Source organism: Phytophthora parasitica (assembly GCF_000247585.1).
Source record: "Phytophthora parasitica INRA-310 unplaced genomic scaffold supercont2.14, whole genome shotgun sequence".
In the NCBI taxonomy this organism is placed as follows: Eukaryota; Oomycota; class Peronosporomycetes; order Peronosporales; family Peronosporaceae; genus Phytophthora; species Phytophthora nicotianae.
The window spans coordinates 58751-78717 of record NW_008649000.1 but is presented as its reverse complement, the minus strand read 5'-3'; the positions used below and the strand labels follow the sequence as shown (position 1 = coordinate 78717).

At 50.4% G+C, this 19967-nt stretch overlaps 9 protein-coding genes across 9 annotated transcripts; 3 read left to right on the top strand and 6 right to left on the bottom strand.

Annotated features, from left to right (window-relative positions):
- Positions 1–229: 229 nt before the first annotated feature.
- Positions 230–1070, bottom strand: PPTG_08361 (hypothetical protein; the record flags this gene model as incomplete). Its single annotated transcript, XM_008902435.1, has 2 exons — positions 230–278; positions 307–1070. 2 exons carry the CDS (start codon positions 1068–1070, stop codon positions 230–232), a joined length of 813 nt encoding a protein of 270 aa, XP_008900683.1.
- A 186-nt stretch (positions 1071–1256) lies between these two features.
- PPTG_08360 (hypothetical protein) lies at positions 1257–3805 on the bottom strand. Its single transcript, XM_008902434.1, has one exon. The coding sequence runs from the start codon at positions 3748–3750 to the stop codon at positions 1354–1356; it is 2397 nt and encodes a 798-aa protein (XP_008900682.1). The 5' UTR covers positions 3751–3805; the 3' UTR covers positions 1257–1353.
- A 629-nt stretch (positions 3806–4434) lies between these two features.
- Positions 4435–4695, top strand: PPTG_22242 (hypothetical protein; the record flags this gene model as incomplete). Its single annotated transcript, XM_008902823.1, has 1 exon — positions 4435–4695. One exon carries the CDS (start codon positions 4435–4437, stop codon positions 4693–4695), a length of 261 nt encoding a protein of 86 aa, XP_008901071.1.
- Positions 4696–4764: 69 nt separating this feature from the next.
- PPTG_08359 (hypothetical protein) lies at positions 4765–7330 on the top strand. The gene has a single exon (XM_008902433.1). The coding sequence runs from the start codon at positions 5090–5092 to the stop codon at positions 7226–7228; it is 2139 nt and encodes a 712-aa protein (XP_008900681.1). The 5' UTR covers positions 4765–5089; the 3' UTR covers positions 7229–7330.
- A 351-nt stretch (positions 7331–7681) lies between these two features.
- On the bottom strand, positions 7682–10465 carry PPTG_08358 (hypothetical protein; the record flags this gene model as incomplete). The annotated part of the gene is made up of 1 exon (XM_008902432.1): positions 7682–10465. The coding sequence occupies one exon, from the start codon at positions 10463–10465 to the stop codon at positions 7682–7684; it is 2784 nt and encodes a 927-aa protein (XP_008900680.1).
- Positions 10466–10525: 60 nt separating this feature from the next.
- PPTG_08357 (hypothetical protein) lies at positions 10526–11089 on the bottom strand (the record flags this gene model as incomplete). Its single annotated transcript, XM_008902431.1, has 1 exon — positions 10526–11089. The coding sequence occupies one exon, from the start codon at positions 11087–11089 to the stop codon at positions 10526–10528; it is 564 nt and encodes a 187-aa protein (XP_008900679.1).
- Positions 11090–11400: 311 nt separating this feature from the next.
- PPTG_08356 (hypothetical protein) lies at positions 11401–13473 on the bottom strand (the record flags this gene model as incomplete). Its single annotated transcript, XM_008902430.1, has 1 exon — positions 11401–13473. The coding sequence occupies one exon, from the start codon at positions 13471–13473 to the stop codon at positions 11401–11403; it is 2073 nt and encodes a 690-aa protein (XP_008900678.1).
- A 116-nt stretch (positions 13474–13589) lies between these two features.
- Positions 13590–15034, top strand: PPTG_08355 (TKL protein kinase). The gene is made up of 3 exons (XM_008902429.1): positions 13590–13920; positions 13990–14131; positions 14212–15034. The coding sequence occupies exons 1-3, from the start codon at positions 13633–13635 to the stop codon at positions 14970–14972; spliced, it is 1191 nt and encodes a 396-aa protein (XP_008900677.1). The 5' UTR covers positions 13590–13632; the 3' UTR covers positions 14973–15034.
- A 1784-nt stretch (positions 15035–16818) lies between these two features.
- Positions 16819–18031, bottom strand: PPTG_08354 (hypothetical protein). The gene has a single exon (XM_008902428.1). It carries the CDS (start codon positions 17829–17831, stop codon positions 16905–16907), a length of 927 nt encoding a protein of 308 aa, XP_008900676.1. The 5' UTR covers positions 17832–18031; the 3' UTR covers positions 16819–16904.
- Positions 18032–19967: the final 1936 nt, after the last annotated feature.

The window sequence follows — 19967 nt, the reverse complement described above, 5'->3', positions numbered from 1 at the left end:
TCTTTGAAGCTGCCAGCGATGCCCAGCGACAGCGCCGACGTCTTCTTGACCAGCAGAATCTCAATGAAAATCAGCACAAAGGCCAGACAGCCACTGATGAAGATAAACACCAGCGACATCATCAACAGCTGCGAGTCCAGTAAAAATCTCGACGTCGCGTAGTCGCTTGCCTCGGAGAATAACGCAATGGGGAGCAGTCCGATCGCACTGGCCGGTGATACGTAGTATACTACAGCCAGCACTTTATTCCTCGGCGCTCCAGTACTGTCCTCCATTGCCTGTAACAGCGACTGGGTCAACACCCACCGCAACGTTCCAATCACTGACGCCGCTAATACCAGTATAAAGCCGTAAAAAACAAACTGAGCCGAGCCGTAACTGGCGAGTCCAATGCCACTCGAGATTAAAACAATCACGCCGAATAAGGGCCAAGAAGGGCGCTGATGTCCAAGGCAAATGGAGAATAGCAAGTTCCACACGTTTCCTCCGGATTTCACGATAGTGTAGAACGTGACGGTGATGTAGAACAGCGATAAGTTGGACAGCATGATGTCTAGAGCAGTGCACACGCCAATCGGTACCGCTAGCTTCCAGTAGATACTCGAGGGCAGCGCCATCATCGTCCCGTTGCCATTGCTGCCACCGCTGGAGCATCGATCGATGATTCTAGATAACAAACACTTGACGAACATGTTGATGCACGTCATGGTCGTGGCGAACGGGTAGCCGCCGCCCGCCCAGACCCGTAAAAACCACTTGTTGAACAGCGTCATGCCGATACTGACGGCGTACCAGAGCACCACGAATACGCTCACGTCTAAGGCGTGCAGAGCTGCTGGGAACGGCACGAAAACGCCCAGTCCGGGCAGAGGACGAAGGCGTTTACGTCGTCGACGTGTCTTGGCCAGATAGAAGCCCAATAATCGCAGTCCGAGCGCCAGAGACAACATGAAGGAGCACGTGGCCACTAGCGCTGCGGTCTTGTCCTCGTTGCTACCGTCCTTGGACTCCAGAGCTAACGCCGCGAGCGTGGGCAGCGGTCCGCTGTCGCTGTCGCCCGCCTGCGCCATGTGTACGACTGGGCGATACTGGTCAACTGAGGGAGAGCGCCACAGTAAAGTAACTAAGAACCTGTGTAAAATAATACATTGATGGAGCTGGATGATGCTGGACGATAGGATCTGAGATCTGATTGGACAAGGGAAAAATAACGGCTGAATTTTTTTCTGTTAGAAAAGAGAACTTCAAGGTCACAGTATTTTAGTGTACCATCAGCTTACCGACATTTTCCCCATCCTTTTGTGTGTATTAGTGTCTATCGGTTGTGGTGATCTATTGAGGTGATCCAATTTTCTATGGTCCTTGTTTGTCACTGCAGGTGAGAATATGGTGTCCTTCTTTCTGGCGATGCGAGGCCAGCCGCTTGGCCGACATGTAGCTTTTCTTGCAACCGTCGAAGCCACACATCATTCGACAAGTGCTTTCAGCCCTGTGCTCCTTCATATGCGCATTGAACTTGTGTAAACCCGTGAACGACGCTCGACATGATGTGTCCGTGCAGGTAAACCGTTTGTGCTGCGTCTGATGAGCTTCTACGTCGCTCTTCGACTTTAGAATCTGATCACAACCACAGTAAGCGCAGATCTGCGGGACGAACGTGGCTGTTCTCACAGAACTAGACACGCTGTCATCGTCTTCCTGGTCATTGGAGTGTCCGGCTTTGATCGCTCTACGCTGCATACGTCGCAGTCTTTTCATCGCTTTCGACCGCTCCTGATACAATTGACGCCAGTTGTGCTCGTACCTCTCGCCGTGATGACACTCCACTGGCGCAGACGGTAGAGCATTCGTTGGAAGGCCAACACGCACGTAAAGGGGTTGCCAGAGTGACGCACGGTGACTGATGTCTGCAAATGTACGGCACACGAGAGCCATCCGACAAAGCCGCTTCGCGCTCATGAAGGAGCACACACGCTCCATGACGTCAGGCAACAGCAGCACATCGAAAGAGCGTTCGAGCTTGTCAGGATCCACTGAATTCTTCACCTGTTCCGTCCGTCGACGCTTTCGTGCTGGTACAATTAATCCATGCTCGTGAACGGGTTCAGCGAGCGGTATGGATGACACCAAGTGTGGCTCCAACAACGTGTTCATCTGTGTGAACGCTGAGAATGACGCCGGTTTGAATGCTAAGCGAGACTCTAAAGAATGCCACGTTGCAACTCGGTCTTTGAACTGCTGCTCAGTGTCGTTATCATTTTCTTCAGCTTCGGACACAAAGGCCTGCACTTCTTCGTCCGATAGAAATACCCAGTGTTTCCAGACTTTCGCTGTCCAGCGCACGGGAGCAGCAATGTAGAAGTCCTCGAACGCAATTTCACTGCATAACCGCATCTGCAATTGTGACAGAACCTCCTTGACCCCTGCTGCCTCGGAGCTCACCTCTTGACGTAAGCTATCGACACTTGGGCAACGATGCAACGCCACATACACGAGATAAAACACCAGTTCCAGCTGTCGATTCCGTTGTGATTCAGGATCATCAGCAGCTTGCAGGACCGTCTTGTAGGAGGTGACTAGAAGCTCTAGTAACCTTATCACTGATGTCAACGGTACCAAGTCCACATGAGCACAGAACCCCACAAGGAAACTCAGTAGCAGCTCTCGAACTTCTTCGCTTGTGTTTACTGTATCATTGATCCGCTTTATTAGCATCGATACGATATCCGCCGCCAGGTCCTTTACAAAGATGCACCCCACTGCCGTAAACACAACAACACGTTGCGGTATCACCAATAGTTTTGCTTGATCCGCTGGACCTGATATCGCGTCCTGAAGCGCACAGAATAGCGCAGGCTTGAGCACTGCATTGGCTCGCCAACTCTTGAACGCAAATCCTTGTAATCCAGCGAAAAATTTCTCCATCAGTTGATCGTCTAGATGCAGCCCAAGCGTTTTCTTTTCATTCTTCACAGACGCAAAGTTTCCGAGCACTTTATCGCTTGCAAGTCTCAATAAACCGATCATCAATTCCGTCACCGCGCTCTGGTTCTCCTTGTCTCCTCTGTTCAGTTCCTCCACCAGTCTCCAGATCCCTGTAACTTGAGCAAAACTGCAGTTAACCCGCTGCTTCTTCTCCACGTGTCGATGCCCATTCAGTACTCGCAGGAACGTGTCCGGGAATCGAAGTCCCATCAGTGCCGCGAATGGCAGCAGAGTCGACCACACTGGGAAGCACGTCATGGCATGAAATCGGGGCTTTGGCTGCATCGGACGCCATTTACAGGCGTCTGGAGCCTTTCCCAGTCGCTGAGCACATGGTGACAGCAGTGCATCCAGTAGCACGTGCATGGTGAGCTCCGCAGCAGACCAAAATACTGTATTGTCTTCCACGAAATCGCCATTATTGTCCTGTCTCGCCAGCCGCACCAGTTGCTGACATACCAGCGCTGAGATGCCGCTCTCGCGAGCACTGCGACTCAGCCATTGCGCATCTGGGTGGCAGAAAGCGCGACGTACTAACGCGGAGGGTGGCGCAGCAGTAGAACGAGAATTGTGGCTGGTGAGGGAGTCCACAAATTCGCAGAGCTCGGGCAACTGCCGTCGGATCTCGGACTGCGGACGCTGCAGCAACTCCGAGACCGCGATCTGCTGCGTGTACACGTGTCGCGCGGACACTCCCACACAGTCGTTGAGTCGCTGCAGCAGAGCGAGCAGCTCCCGCTTGGGGCGCAGTTGTCGGCGCTGCATTGGTTGGATGATTAGCAACAAATTTGCCTAATTGTATTACCAAAATTTGTTACTGTCAATATTCAAATTGCAAAGGAACTTCACATGGTATCCAAAATATCGGAAGAATTTCTTGCTGTGTCGTGATCGTGAACTCGGTGTAATCGCAACAACATACCTATGCAAATGCTCGCCGTTACGTGGCGGTACGATACTGCATCTACTACTATGACGCAATATTCAAATGTCGACAAAGTTTATGGTTTTCAGCTAACCCCATAATCTCTCATTGTTCATGGGGACTCGCCACGGATGTTCTACTCACTATCAGTCTACATTTCCACCACCCACACACTGATGCATCGAAATGACGGTAGCAGCAATTCTACTCCTCTCAGCATGCAGTGCGGCGACGACTGCAAAACTCGCGACAAGCAGGAGGTTTCTGCGGCGCCAGGGCATGAACGAGGAAGAGAGGGCGTTTAACCTGAAAGCATTCCTCGGTTTGGGAAAGCGTAAACCGAACTACTTCGCCGAGAAGGATCTGGTAAGGGCGATGGATGAAAGAGAATTTAGAGGCGAGCTGTTCGCGAAGTGGTTCGAGCAGAAGTTTAACGCGGGAACCATCAGGAAAAAAAAAAACTCGGTATAGATTATCCAGACTACCCCGCTTCGAGAAGCTCTTGTTGATCTACATCAACAAATATGAACCCTGGGCGTCACGTCAAGCCACCGCTATCGCTCCTGTCCGCAAAACATGAGTCCATTTCTCAAAATCAGACGGCAAACTTAGAGGTTTTTACGATCACTTTAAATGTCGGAGAAGCAGCGATAAACGCCAGTTCGGCCGATAATAGTGAGACTCTTCTCCAAGCAACATTTTATCATCCGTTTCTTCAACGTCGTCAACGGTGCCGCAAAGTGTGGGTGGTTCCTAGTGACGACATGCGTCGTTCGAATCTGTAGCACGACAGTTGAACGTCACTAAAGTCTGATCTAAAAGATGGCCGTCTCGTGGCGCACATATTTCTCTCTAACGGATACCAAACAGCGGCAGCCAGCACCTTTGCATCGAGCTAAAGCTGCTCCAACCAGTCGTTACTCTACACTCCTGAGCTCCAGAATCTTGGGTTGCACCAGCTCAAGCTCAACGCACAACACCGCTTGGGTTGCACCAGCTCAAGCTCAACGCACAACACCGCTACCGAAACCGCTGCTTCCGCCTCCATTGCTTCAGAAACGTCTTAAAACGGATTGACGGGGACCGACGACGCTCTCGGTCTTGCCAGTCTGCAATTTACCGCGAGCCGCTCAAGTCTCCGGCCCAGACGCCACCACCCGACTCCGAAGAGTATCAACCATGCGGATCTATTCTCTCCTGACGCTTCTAGCATCTCTACAGGCTGCACTAGCCCAACAAACCGCTCCGAATCATGAAGAATGCTATGAAATGCCTGTGGTGATCGTCTCGGCGCTGGACCGGAGCTTCCCGGACCCAACCTGCAACCAACTGCGCTACCCCGCAGACGACTGCCTCAAAGACGCCGTGCAGACCCGTGTCGAGGTCATTGACAATGGCGACGGTAAGCTCAACTGCATCAACGGAGAGCGCACCGCCGTGTTTGAGCACTCCAAATCCAACTACCGCGGCCAGACGAGCCTCTTCTTCGCCAAGCACCAGTTCAACATCAAGTTCCCAGAGGACACGTCGTTTCTGGGCATGGTGGAGAACAAGGCGTTCGTTATGAACGGGCCTTTCCTCGATTGCACCCTATTGCGGAACCACTTGGCCCATTGGTTGTATCGCTCCACAGGCCGGTACTCCGTCAAGACTCGACACACTGTCGTCTATATGCGCACCGATCCCGCTCAGGAGAACCCCCAATACTCCGGTATCTTTCTACTATTGGAGAAGCCCACGTACGACAAGAACCACGTGAACCTGGCATCCATTGACGCCACATGTGCTGCTCGTAACCCGAAGGTGATGAACGGAGGTTGGGCGTGGTCGAACGACCCGCCTAGCTACGGTTCCTACTCGCCCAACATGGTCATCGACCAGTATCAGAACGAGTTTGGCATGGGTGAACGCCCCGTACTGGCGCATCCAAGCGGATCGTCGCTCTCGCAGCAGATGCGCGACTATTTCGTCAACACGGAGACGGGGTTCCTTCCGCAGATGTACAGTGTGCTGTGGAACAACATGACGGCGCCATTGGAGCTGCAGAAGCACTTGGATCTAGGATCGTTTGCCGACTATTTGCTGCACACGGAGATGTCGCTCAACGTCGACGCCTACCGACGCAGCACCTTCTTCTTCAAGGACCGTGACCAGCCCATTAACGCCGGCCCCGTATGGGACTTCAACTTGGCGTACGGCAACGGAGCACGTCGCCACTTCAAAGACTGGATCTACCCTCAGTACACGTACTGGAAGCGTCTCATGTGCCACTCGCAGCTCGCGTCGCTCGTCATTCAGCGGTGGAAGACGCTGCGTGGCACCAACATGCAGAAAGCTGACGATCCGGTGTTCGGCGTCTGGAGCGACGAAGCCATCTCCAAGTTCCTGGACGCCAGCTCAGCGCCGGTGCACCGTCAGCTGTCTAAATGCCGCGGTGGAGACTGGCGCAGCGACGTCGTTCAGTGCGCCGTTGTCGACTTGAAGACTTGCAACGGGACTTACGCCGATCAAGTGACCGAGATGCGTGAATCGATATTGGACCGTGCGCAGTGGATGGACGAGCGGATCGAGCAGCTCTACAAGCCTCTGGACGCCAAAACGTGCTCGGGTGTGGGTGATCTCCCAAAGTTCAACTGCGGTCTCGACGGCAACGACGATGGCTGCCTTAAGAACGCTGAAAAGTACTACAATGCCGTCACGTTCCCGCCTGTACGGAAGCCGTACACGGGTCCGTCTTGCGAGGAGATTGTCGCTAACAACGCCGATACCACCAACGGTGAAGAGATGGCAGCACAGATGACACCATACCAGAAACCATCGGTCGACTACTGCTGGCGGTCGGCTGGTAGCTACGTGTATCCGCAGCAAAAGGGTGTGAAGGACAAAACGCTCACGCCATTCTGCAGTGGCTACGGCTCGTGTGCGCAGGGACCCGGTGCAACGTGCAATTGCTCTGCTGCCATTCAGGTGGAGCACCCGTCTTGCCGACGTATTGATGCCGAGAACGAGCACTACATGCGCGAACAGCAACGTATCGCTGCTGCTGCTGCTGCTGCTGCAGTGAAGACATCAACGGTGGTAGATACGCAAACCGAGTCGAGTGAGAAGGAGGGCGTACTGAACAACGGCTCACCGGTGTCCGATACAATGGCTGTCCTTGCAGCTGCTGGTGCTGGTGTGGTGCTGCTGGTTCTGGGCACGTGGCTGGTGAAGGAGCACGGCCGTCGTCGCCGCCGTCAGCGCTTGAGCGAGTACACTCCAGTTCGATACGGAAGCGTTGAGCATGCTCGTATCTTCGCTTCACAGGCGAACGTTTAGACGGGTAGGATGCGTGTGCTAGTTGAAACTGAAGTGATGGGATAACTACGAAATAATGCAGACTCTTTCATATTCAATTATTCAAATGTAGTTACTTGAGTGTAATTCTCTGGTATTTGTTGTATTTGCCTTATTGTAACACGTCTCGCGGATAGCAGACTTTGCTTTCGTCCGAGAAGTTTTCAGCAGTCTTTGCTCAGCGGTGGTAAATGGGGTGCATGGCACACAACAGCATCAATTGAGTCTTTTCTTTTGGTTGGCAAAAACAAACTCAGTAAAATTGAAGCTCTTGGAACTCCTTCAGGCGCCTAGCTGTAGAGATAAAAAGCTTCCGTACAGTGTTGGATCTTCTTCTTCAGTCGGCTTGAGATCCCCACTTCATCAATTCGGCAATCAAGTAAATAAAAAAAATCAAGTTTTCGCAAATTCTGGTCTCGTCAAATTAGTTTCCATTCAACAACGACAAATGTTTGGCACCTCGTTCAAGACTTGCAGAAACAGAACCAATTTATCCAGCTTGCACTTGGAGCAGTCGATCTTATTACACTGACTCGCATAGGACACTGCCACCACTGCAGGAGAATCTCCCTTATCTTCATCGTTTGAGCTGCTAGGAAAGCTGCACACGGGAAAAATATGTATGTGATGCAGACTCGAATAATTCAGCCCCTCCAGGATCGTGAAAACGCGGTCCTTCCAGTCCGAATCCTGTTTCCATTTACCAGTTTTTGGTAGTCGTTGTGTAATAACCAGATGAATGCTGCTCTCACTTGGAACTCGCTCCAGTATACTCCAAACTATGCTGAAGTCGAGCTTCTTCACGAACCAGCGAAAATTATAGTGTGTAAACGTCGGCACTTGCCAGTTGCACTCAATCGAAATTCCACCACCTAATTTGATATCCGTTCCGTCTTTGGCCCTCTCAACGCCCAGCATTCCCAAGTTCAGCTTCGACCGCATTAGGGACCCAGGCCATTCTAGATTTGGGGGCGCCAAATACGGCACCGTGAAGGAAGAAACTAGCTCTTGAATGGATTCAGGGAACTCAATGCGCTGATCCAGTGTCGATTGCATTCCCAGTTCGTACAATAAAGAAGAGAAGAAGTCAGCGAAAACAATCCCGGCCAATCCGTTGCGGTGACTTGCTATGATAACTGCACCAGCCACAACCATTTCCAACCGCATATTCTTACTTGGATAATAGAAAGCGTTATTAGCCGTGATTGAATACACATACGTATTGCTTTCGACGCTAGCAAAAGCTTTACAGAATGGAATCTGCGCCATATTCACGTCTCTGAGCGGGATGAAATCCTTGCTGCTTGTTAAGCAGAGATGTAAGAGAGCGTCCTGGTCCGGCTTCGGTAATGCGATGTTGCATTCCCACACGGGCGCTGTGCTAAGCTCTTGATCGGTTGGGGAGAAATGCCACGGAAACCACAGCTGAAAGAGCTCAAACTCGTAGAAATGAGCAAAATGATCGGTGATAAGGTGACGCTTAATGTCATCTCGCACCATCTTACAGCTAGGATCCTCCTTAAAGTAGCTTCCTCCGAGAAATAAATACACCTGGCCCATACGGAAAAACTCGGACATGAATTTTTCACTATTTGCAAACTTGTTCGCCAATTCCTTAACCATTTCGTCCAGATATCTCACCAATTTAGCGTCATCTTTCAATGGGTTTTCTGTAGCATACTTCATCACCGCGTTCGCGAACATGGGCCGACTGTGTTTGATTATTGCCTGTATGTCTCGCTGCATAGGAGTCGAAGAAATGTTGCGGAAGCATGGGAGTGACGGCATCACGATACAGCTGGGTACATCATACTCTTGTTGCTTCACATAACGTTGGTCCGATCTCACGATTTCCGAGCATACACAGCTCCTAGAGCTTACAATAACTGCCAACCCCAACGACCGGAAGACATTTACCATCAGCCGAAGATCACGCTCTGAGTGTTCACAATGCTTGCATCTCGTACTGTCTGGGAAATTATCCAGGAAAAACACGCAACGTTTGTCTCCTTCTTCTAACTTTTTCACTGCATTCATAACTTTTCGACGAGTACAAAGTTGCGCAAATGTAGCTTTGCCACTCAACAATGCTTCAATGAAGCCGAACGTGTACGACTCCTGCACCTTTGAAATACTAAACATTCCAGCATTTTCCAAACTTGGTAAATCGGCTGCAACACATCGCAGGAACGCACTAGCTCGTCTGGAATATCCTAGCTCGACATCTTCTCCACAGGATATGTAAAAGAGCTTAGTCTCTTCACGAGTCATCAAATTGAAAGCCATTTGGGTTTTCCCGGAGCCGGAAGAGTTCACCAATGCAATGAAAGGTGCTTTGTAGGGATTACGGGCTCCAGTGCGACTAATTTGCTCGACTTGCTGCACGACTTCATCCACTTTCTTTGTGTTTTTCAGTATTTCAGCGACAGCGCGATAATGTTGGGTATGATGCCAGTGCTCTTTGTCTTCTGCCACAACAAAAGTTTGTGGCAGAACAACCAAGACATTTAGTCTCCCGTCTTTCGATGTGCGAAAAGTTTCATCAATCAGTGATGCCGGGTCCAGCTCTTGCTGCTGCAGCAAGAGCTGAATTGTCAAACTGTCTCCATCCTGTAGTTTGCGTACTTCTGGCGCAGAGCGTGCCAACCACGCGCCGTTTTCAATTCTCGCTTCATAAAGCTGAAGTGCGATTGCTCGAATCAACGGATTACTGTCGAACAGCTCTTTCTTGATCGCTTTTTGCAGGTCGTGAATACAATCCGATGCCTTTACGACAACAGCGAAGCAGTCCCGGTCAGTATCACCAACGATCAAACACCAGAGCATGACGAAGCGCGGCCTGTTGTTCGCTGTAATCAACTGGCGCAAGGGCTTTCCAGCATCAACCACTCGAACGAGAAGTTGGATTTTTCGAGTTTCCAAAGAGCGGAAATGCTGTTCTAGTAGGTCTTGCTGGTTCAGAGACGTCTGGCAAATAATATCAACTGTCGCCTTGTCTCCTGCCATTAGCGCAACCACCTGAGGACCATCAGCGTCGAGCCATCTCCCGTTGTTCTGCTTGGCAGCGTAAAGTTTGATCATGAGATCATCAACCCCAGCAAACATGGAGGAGTTTGATGCCTTGATCGCCCCAAGCAGATCGGATACGTCGTCACTTGGTTTCCTATTCACCGACATGACACCTGTACGAGTGCCAACGATGAGATACCACAGCTTCATTTTGTTGCCAGCGGGTTATTTCACAAATGATTGATTCGTTTCCATTAACGAAAAATGACCTTACAGTTTAACTTGCTGCGTCTTCTTTTTCAATATAGAGCGCCCAGCGGGACCACCACCCTTTGGTCCTCTTCCCAGATATCCCTCCCTTCGCAGGGTGTCTTCAACTTGATAGCTGAACTTGGTAACGGTGGCTTCACCAAAGTGAACTCGACGATTCCGAGCAATATCGGAAGTAGTAGCGGAGTGCTGATACTTGTTGATATACTCCAGGAGTAATCCCCTATAGCGCTTACGATAAAGTGTTTTGAGGTTAGTGACGACATCTTCTGCCTTTTTGTGGTGTTCATTCCACTTCATATACATCTTCACCCTATACGCTTCGTCGAATTTCATCTTAATCAGACGCGCATAGCCAAAATTCTCCTCAAGACCAAGCCATTTAAGCAAGATAGACTCTCGCTCTTCAGGGCTGTCCTTAATATTGTTGTCGTCTGCGTCGGGCATTCGGAGGCTCTGTTCCGAGTTGCTGTTTATAGTCTTCCCAGTCGCTATACTGTTATGGCTGATAGTAAGAACTACAAGCGAAGCCAGCGTCAGTGCCATGGCACGGCGAGTAGTCATTGCTCTTGAGTACCAATCCCAAAGTTTCGCAGGTCGCGTGTTGGGGAGAAACTTGCGGAGTGAGTGACATCGACATTGAGTACCGTATTATGCAGCAACACAAAATGCATAAACAATTCTCTCTTACACCGGTAGTAACTCTGTATGCTGTTCACTTCTGGCCTTTGGCACGAACCCAATGGTGGTAGACCGTACAGTATCCATTTCCACAAGTACACGGAAACGCATACGTGACAGCTTCTGCAAATTGATTATCTCGCTACATGACCAAAAGTCCGAACTACATAATAATAAATTCTTTTCACTTGCAATCAACTGGTTGCACATTCCTGGATAGCTTGGTGGTCACCGCCCGCCTGGAAGACCAAACGAACCATGTTATGCATTGCACCCTCGAACGAAATGGCAATGTCATCCATTTGACTCTGGTTTTTCGACACGATTTCCTCCAATTCAGCTTCCGTCGGCGTGTTCTCCTCGCCGCTAGTCGGACCCCATAAGCGAATCACATTCTCGATTCCACTCGTTGCTAAGCACGCATCAAATGGATGCGGCTGAACACAGTTCACAATATCTGCGTCCGCCTCAATTGCGTTCACCAGTTCTCCAGTAGATTTATCCCACACCAGTGCCCGGCCATCGTCACTCCCTGCTATGATATAGGCGTCATTCTTGCCAAGGAAAGCGGCCTCTTTAATGTCCGTTTGCACGTTGCAATAGCCAATATAACGTCGGAGAACGTCACAGTTCACAGGCGTGCTGTTCACTAAATTCCCCTCCCAGAAGCCGTCATCGTCGTCCGGTAGATCCTCTCCAGAGTTGTCGTCCTGGTTGCCATGAGGGACTTCATCCTCGCTATCACTGGAATCATCCTCATCCGACGATCGATACAAACGGAAGGTGCGGTCCACCGTACGTCCGACTCGGTCAGTCGATGCCGTTCCGTTCAGAAACGATGTCACATCTGCCTCATGGTCTGGATACTTCTCTTTGTATCGTCGAGCCTGCCACTTGGCTTGTCGTTGCCGTTTCCCCGCATTCAGTGCCTTGATGTACGTCAACTCCACGTCGCGATCATTGGGATCAAGCTCCAGGGCCTTCTTGCATTGCAACGCGGCCAGATAGCTATCTGCGTTCCACGATCGTCCCAGATAGGCCTTAGCACAGTCGTGATGAAGTTCTTTACGCCGTGTTGCTGTCAATTCCGTCACGCCGCGAGCACCACACGCCAGATTCAGTGACTTGAGTGCTCGTGTGTACTCATCCCTGTCTAGGGCTTCTCTGCCTTGTTCGTGCAGCATTTGCACCCCTTCCAAGTGCAAGTCCAGTGGCAAGTTGGGTTCATCCATGTGAGCACCGTTGAGCCACGCTAGCGGTTGAATCTGAGGCTCACTCTTGTTGTCCTTATTGAACACCACCGTCTCGTTCGACCCCACTTTAAACAGGTAAATGTGGTCATTATGGTAATTCGCGAGGATTTCGGACCCGTCACTGCTAAATCGGATGCTCGTTCCGTGACTTTTATCGTGAAATCTCTGCGCTTTACTATCACAATAGGCATCCAAGTGCAAATGTGGAGGAGCGAACACCTCCACGGGGCTTGTAGCCCCTGCACTTCTGGCCGACGAGATGTGTTGCTGCACTCGCAACATGCGTCGATCGTACATCCTCGTGTAGAAATCCCCACAAGCCAAGACGATTTTCGTCGGGTCCAACGGGTGCGCCGTCATGCCCATTCCTCTCAACACTCTACCGTTCCTGTCCCTGCCTAAATTGATGAGAACTCCTGACGTGTCTGGGGTCTCACATCGCCCACTGGTTCTGGGTAGAGCGCGTAGATCGAATTGATACACCAGTCCATCCTCGGCTGCTGTCCAAAATACTTTGGGCACGGCCCACGAGGTGCCAATATCTTTGACTCGGTCTCTATGGACACGGAAAAGTTTGGACGAGTCTTCACGGAACGGCGCATAGTGGATACGGACGTCGTTGTCCATGGCTCCAGAGGCCAAAACGTGGTCGTCTGTGCCTGGGACGAAGCAGACGGCGAAGATGTTGAGCGTATGACCGGACTCGATCACCTGCTGCTTCTTGTGCTGCTCATAGTTCCATATGATCACATTATGATCGTCCGATCCGGACGCCAGCAACTTGCCGGTTTCGTTCCATTGGAGCGTGTTGACGCAGCCTCCGTGACCGTCGAGCACGGCCTCGCACTGGAGACGACGTACTAGACTGCCGTGGCCCTGACAGGCAGCGTCGATGACACGAGCGTTGCCGCGCACCTCGCGCTCCTGTAAGAGACGCGAGAGGCCCACGGGGGAGTGACCGTACTTCCAGTAGCGCCCGGAGCGCGCTCGCGGCACAGGATGAGCGACCTCCATGGCAACAGCGTCGTGGCTTCTGCAGAATGATCTCAAACTTAGTGGCGATTTGTATGGGAAACGGCGGCTTCAAGATGACTAAATTTTTGTGTCGGACCAAAATAATAATTGCTCCACTCAGATCATATCAATCTTTGTTTCCTCTTGTCACATTCCAAGATGCTGCGCCCGACTCGCTTACCGTACGGCGCACGCTGGCACGCCCTGCGCTCCTCGTGGCGTCGGCAATTGCCGCTGGTCGCCAAGATTCTGGTCGTGACCTCCGTGATTGGCTATTTCTTCTGGAACGTGAAGACCATCGCCACTCTCGCGCAGTCAGGATCACCCGCTCTGCGCTCCGAGGGCAGGGGCGTCGCTCAGGGACTACGCGACGCCTTGGCTGATATTCTGGCAGCGAGGGACAGTGAGGAGGCCTGGTGGCTGCGCCCACAGGCGTACCATAAAGAGGTAGGGCTATGAGAGTGATGTGAGCATGATATGACCTGTAAATGACGCTGACTATGTTTCATGACGCAGAGCGGCTGTGATTTTTCAGCGGCAGTGGCGCTGTTCAAGCCGGAGGAGCTGGAACTCAATTGCGCGAATATAGACCAGTTAGACACAGGCGAGTTCGTTGGCAAAGGCTTCTGGAGAGAAGTATTCAAGACTAAGTGGAACGGTGATATGATGATTATTTTATCATAAAGAAGTAATTCCATGCTGACAGACACTATTATTTTCTATTTTTTTTTATTGCAGAACGTGAGGTAGCGGTGAAACGCGTCAAGGAGGATCTACTGAGTCGGCCGGACATCATTCCTCGTCACGTGGAAGAGTGTGCGTCTATTTTCTCAATACGCAACGAGCCCAACATTGTGGGACTTGTGGGCTGGTGCAAGACGACGGTAGTGGTTGACTACATCCCACACCAGCTGGACACGCTATTATTCGAGTCTGAAGAACAAGTCTCCGTTCATCGTGCATTAAAGCTTGCGCGGGATGCTGCTCGAGGTGTCGCCCAGCTGCACAATGCACCAGGAGGTCCCTTCGCACACGCAGATCTACAGGCTCGACAGTTCTTGATCGATGACAACGGCACTTTGAAGTTGAATGACTTTAATCGTGTTAAATACACGGGGCCACGCTTGGTTAACGGCGTGCCTACAAGCGAGAAGTGCACGTTCGAGACTTCAGTCGCCAAGGGAAAGTGGCGCTCCCCGGAGGAATACCAACATAGACAGCTAGACGAGAAGCTGGATATCTACAGCTTATCGCTAGTAATGTGGGCGATGCGTGCGCGTGTGAAGCCGTTTCGGATGTTGGAGAGAGAAGAAGTATACGCAAAGGTACCGACTGGTGTTCGCCCGCCACTGGAGGCTATGAGTGACTATCCCAAGCAAATGCAAGACCTGATAGTAAGAGGTTGGGATACCGACCCGAAGAAACGACCGACCGCCGCTGAAATGGCTGACGAGATCGATCGAATCTTGAAAGTTTATGAAAGCAACATTATGACATAATTAAATTTGTTTATAGATCAGATATCTACTGCAATGCTTGCTTGATGCCGAGCGGATTCTCATCGAATTTGCAGAGCCACCACTGGAACGTGTGATTCCTTACTCGACAATAACTGGCCACAGCTGGAGGGCCGACTCGAGCGCGACACAGCGGACAGCGATACTGGAATAGCAGCCACTCGAAGATACATTCACGATGGAATACGTGCTGGCACGGGAGTATGATCGATGAAATGCAATCTTCATCCGCGACTTCGTCCAAGCAAACCATGCATTGGGTTGTTTCGGTCGAGTCTATCGTCGATGCATTCGAATTGGAGCTATCCCGACACACCGAGGCACTGCATTTCGAGGCAGCAGTGTGTTGGTAGTTGTCGACAAACACTTGGAGTAGTGATCGCTTGTCCGCTTCGTTTTGAACACCAAGGAACTCGAACAGACTCATCGGTAGATTTCGACGAGTTTGGACGCACTTCATAGCACTACCGGGTAGCAGAACGCAGCGTAGCAAGTACTGTATCACTGTCTCGAACTTGTGCTTTCGATCAAAGATGGTCCGTGGCGATTTTGAGAGAATCGCTAGCCGTTTTTGAGGAAAGCAGGTCCATAGAAACTCCCGAATAGCTTCACATGATCCGTAACACTTGCCACGCTGACACGTACACTGCTTCCTTACTTTCTTGATGAAAGTTGCGAATTCCGAATAGCGATACGATACGCTCCATGAATTGTTAGATGTCACGCTGGATACGTTGCAGTTGTAGACAACAAAGTCCTTTTCAACTGTTGTTGTTACCACTTGAAACTGTAGCGGAAGTTGCTGGGGAATGGTTCCACGAAGCATATTGATGGCCGCTGAGCTGAGCGGTGGGGCATGGCCCAAGGGAAATTGGACAATTGGACCGTAATTCATCGAGCGATGGCGTATGCAAACCTTACTCGTTGTTGGTAAATTTGCGAATGACCAAACTGACAACAATTTTGTCTCGAGCGGAGGCAATGCCAAGACAAATTTCTGTTTTGGGTGCCGTTGGAACCCATTATTATCAATTTGAGCCTTTAAATTTTGAATTTGACTCAAACTTGAGTCAATGAAGAGACACGCGTGGGACATCAGATCCCAATTTTGCTCGTCAACGTCGCATAAGGCACAAGGCATAAGAAATCTGTCGAGGAATTCGTCAATGAATGGCATTAGCATGTCGACGCGCGGATCGACAATACTTAGTGGCTCGACGCTAAGCTTCGTGGTGCTGAGCCTTTACACACTCGCTAGAAGACTAATAAGTTCATGTACACGATAAAAAAGTCTCGGTTTCTCGGCAGTAGTACGGTCGGGAAACACTCAGTGCTTCAGTTAAACGAACGAACTAGCGATTTGGTCATCATGGATAACTGTGTTTCGCAGAGAAACTGCCTGGACGACTCGCAGGACTTCTATCAGCCTAATTAAATCCAAATCGGTACTTCCAGCGCAATATCCCTTTAGATGCGAGCGGCAAGCTTGGTCCTGGCGTGTGCTATTTGGTTGGATTAGTTACCCTTTCGGGCCGTGAAGCGTGTGTTATTTGGTGTTGCCGAGCGCGTAGCGTGTCGTGCACAAGGGGGAATAGTATCCAAATGAAAAACGTGGTAATCAATCGTGATTAAATGGGTGTCGTGATTATGCAGACACAATGTCCTCAGATGTCCTCGATCTTCTGCTGGCGGTCTGGTTGCTTTTTTTTTTTTATCTATCAGCACTCAGACGAGGCTGCTGCTGCATTTCTCGCTTGATTCATGACTTGGGCATGCAGCATTCGTCGGCCCCACCACGAGCTCATTTCCACCCGCCTGCAAGGTTGCTGTTCACTTCGTGAGGCGATGGCTAAATTACTGCTGACGTCATTAAATTATATATTGATTCAAAACAGTATCCTAGTTTCGCTCCACTTACTCAGCCGTAGGATGGAACAGGTCCTCCTCAAAATCGCCGAGCCACCACTGCACATGATCCTTAGGTCGACAGTAGTTCTTCACAGCGTTGGGGCACACTCGAACTCGACATACAGGGCAGTGGAACTCGAACATCAGCCACTCAAAGACGCATTCACGGTGGAACGCGTGCTTGCAGGGAAGCATGATCGGCAAGTTGTCGACGTCAGTACATTGCGAACTACATTGCTGGTGATCGTGCTCCAAGTCTACATCGCACAGGCAGATCATGCACAGTGCTGAGTCTGGCGCCGAGTCAACGGTCGATGCGTTCGAGTGGAAGCTATCCGTCAGACTGGCCTCGTTGCCTTCCTTTATTACGTCCTGGTAATTGTCGATGAAGATCTGAAGTAGTGAACGTCTGTCCACGTCGTTCTCCACTCCTAAGAACTGGAACAAGTTCACCGGCAGGTTCTGACGTGCATGGAAACACTTCATTGCGCTACCAGGAAGTAGAACACACCGAAGTAGGTGCATCAGCACGTTCTCAAACTTGCTCTTGCGACTGGAAATGGTGTTCGGATTGGTGGACATGATGGCAAGGCGCTTCTTGGGGAAGCACGTCGAAACGTATTCACGCACAGCTTGACACGATCCGGAACATTTGGGGTCGTGACACGTCCAAAGCTCTTCCAGCTTGGTCCGGAAGTCGGCGAACTCTGAGTATCGGTACGACACGCTCCAGGAGTTCTTAGTAGTTAAGCTGGACAGGGTGCAGTTGTATACGACGAAATCCGACTCCATGGATGCGGACGACATATGAACCAGCAGCGGCAGCTCCTGTGGGATGTACTGGCGGAGCATCTTAAGCGAATACGTTTTGGTCCGACCGCGCTTCTTGGCAAGGCCACTTCTTGGAGCCGAAACAAACGCAGCAACATTCATAGTGTTGTATCTGGGACGTGGCTCCGAGTCAATTTCGAAAGTGACTCACTCATAACTTTGACCGAGTGTCCAAAACCAACACCGAAGCGGAAAAGTCCGTCGTTCATATCTCTCGTGCCGACCAGCGGCTTGCTCACACGATCCGTTGATCGCAGTGGGTCGAGCGGGTGGCCGTTGACCATCGACATGGCATACCCGAGTCAAAATGGTTGTCACGCGAAAACGGTTGTCGCACCAAGCACCACAGCTGTGACGCGCTCGATCACCACGTTCGAGTGGCCAATAGATGTGCATGAAGGAGTACTGCCGCGTTTTCGATTGGGCAATGAGTACTCGTCATGCATCCTGCATCTTATCCACAAGGGCTTTCGCGGTCACATAGATGCCTCAAAATGAAATCCAAGGTGTGGAAAAGCCGCTGGCAAAGGAATCTCCGGACTTGTCGACTTGGAATGCTCACACGAACACAGTAGACAGACACCGCGTTCTGAATTTCTGAAGTTTGTAACGGGATGCGTTGTTATCAGGTTGCGTGGACGAAATAGCTGAGACGGTCTCTTATCGGCCTTTGTTGCAAACCATTTAGAATATATTTACTGCAAGGGCGGGCTCGTATCAAGGATATGATCCATCAACGCTACCGGTATGTTTGTGTTCTTGTATTCTCCGTAGCACGTGGCCTTGCTCATGCAGCAGCCCACTTGTGTTATTCAGAATTTGAATGTTTTCTAACCGTCCAGAAGGCACATTGCATCGGCTAGAACAACGAAATCTTCTCCATATATCCCGTCCAGTTCTGTGAGTACTATTAGGAACAATCTTCAGGCTTGCAGGCTAAAGAGGGAGTCGAAAGATCACTGCTGGCTTCTGGTAAAGTTGTAGAATCGCACTACTATTTTAGAAGAGTGGTGTGGTACGGTAGGACAAGCCTGCTGCACAGTGTAGTTTGCACAGCTGCTACCGATAAAGCTCAAAACGCAGTTACCCAACGATCACAGCATGATGGAGTTGATCCTTTGATTGTCTTGGTGCCTTACGCTGCGGAACTCATGCCCAGGTGCGACAGGAAGTCATCCATTACCAAGTCGAGCGATAGAACATTCAGCACTCCTTGGAGCGTGCTTTTGACATTAACATGAGTGGCAGTGGTACGAAAGCTAGCGCAACACGGACACGTTTCCCATGACTTAATAGGGTGCTGGAGCCGGCAAGACTTGCAATGCAAGCTGAGCGGTCACGTGGTTTTTGGAATTATGATCCGCTGCTGTTTTCAAACGCATCAAGTTAGAGCGCCAGCTTCATGAATCTCACAAAGTATATACTTAAGTAACTTTGAAATCAATAAATTTATACCTTTCTTTTCAACTTATTATATCTAAGCTGTGCACTTCAGAATCCTCGCTTAAGTTTGGTGGGTGCAAGTTGTTGTTAATGTTGTTGGAAACAAGACCTCTTGAATTCTTCAGATTACCCACGAAACCTTGTTCGGGTTGCTTTCACGGTGTTGTCAATTCGGACGGGGTAAGATTGTCAGAACGGTAGTAAAGACAAGATCGCTGGAATGCAGGGATCGCCGGGAGATAATGTGTTTTCGACTTTAAGAGTGACTTCACGACACTGGTGTGCCGTGTATGATCTCAGCTGTGGACAAGCTTAATCGCTGCGTTGCTGTCTACCAATAGTATGGGGTGAACGATCTACTCGATCAAAACTCGATAATGGACGCGGCTACCAAGTATCAGCTCTTCTTGGACAGTTTGCGCGCGAACGATACGTTCTTCACCGCTAACCGTGGCTTTCCGCTGCCAGAAAAGCTGATGTTGAATCGATACTACAGAACCTGAGATCAACAAGTTTCCACGCCAGTGTGGAAAACTCATTACTCATAGACTAGATACCAGTGCGCTATCGAACAAATTTTGTTAACTCCAAACGGTTTTGGCTGGGCGTAAAAGTATCTTAAGGATCTCTCATAGTCAAGCCAACTTCAGTTTTGATTAACAGTCCATCTCCTCCCAAAGCGATTCGCATGTCAGTTTTCATCTTCATCCGCGACTTCGTCCAAGCAAACCATGCATTGGGTTGTTTCGGTCGAGTCTATCGTCGATGCATTCGAATTGGAGCTATCCCGACACA

Bases quoted from the DNA above. Each gene is read 5' to 3' on its own strand.
- PPTG_08360 (XM_008902434.1), bottom strand. From the start codon at position 3,750: ATGCAGCGCCGACAACTGCGCCCCAAGCGGGAGCTGCTCGCTCTGCTG.
- PPTG_08359 (XM_008902433.1), top strand. From the start codon at position 5,090: ATGCGGATCTATTCTCTCCTGACGCTTCTAGCATCTCTACAGGCTGCA.
- PPTG_08355 (XM_008902429.1), top strand. From the start codon at position 13,633: ATGCTGCGCCCGACTCGCTTACCGTACGGCGCACGCTGGCACGCCCTG. The intron at 13,921-13,989 runs GTAGGGCTATGA...TTCATGACGCAG, and splicing joins CACAGGCGTACCATAAAGAG to AGCGGCTGTGATTTTTCAGC. The intron at 14,132-14,211 runs GTGATATGATGA...TTTTTATTGCAG, and splicing joins ATTCAAGACTAAGTGGAACG to AACGTGAGGTAGCGGTGAAA.
- PPTG_08354 (XM_008902428.1), bottom strand. From the start codon at position 17,831: ATGAATGTTGCTGCGTTTGTTTCGGCTCCAAGAAGTGGCCTTGCCAAG.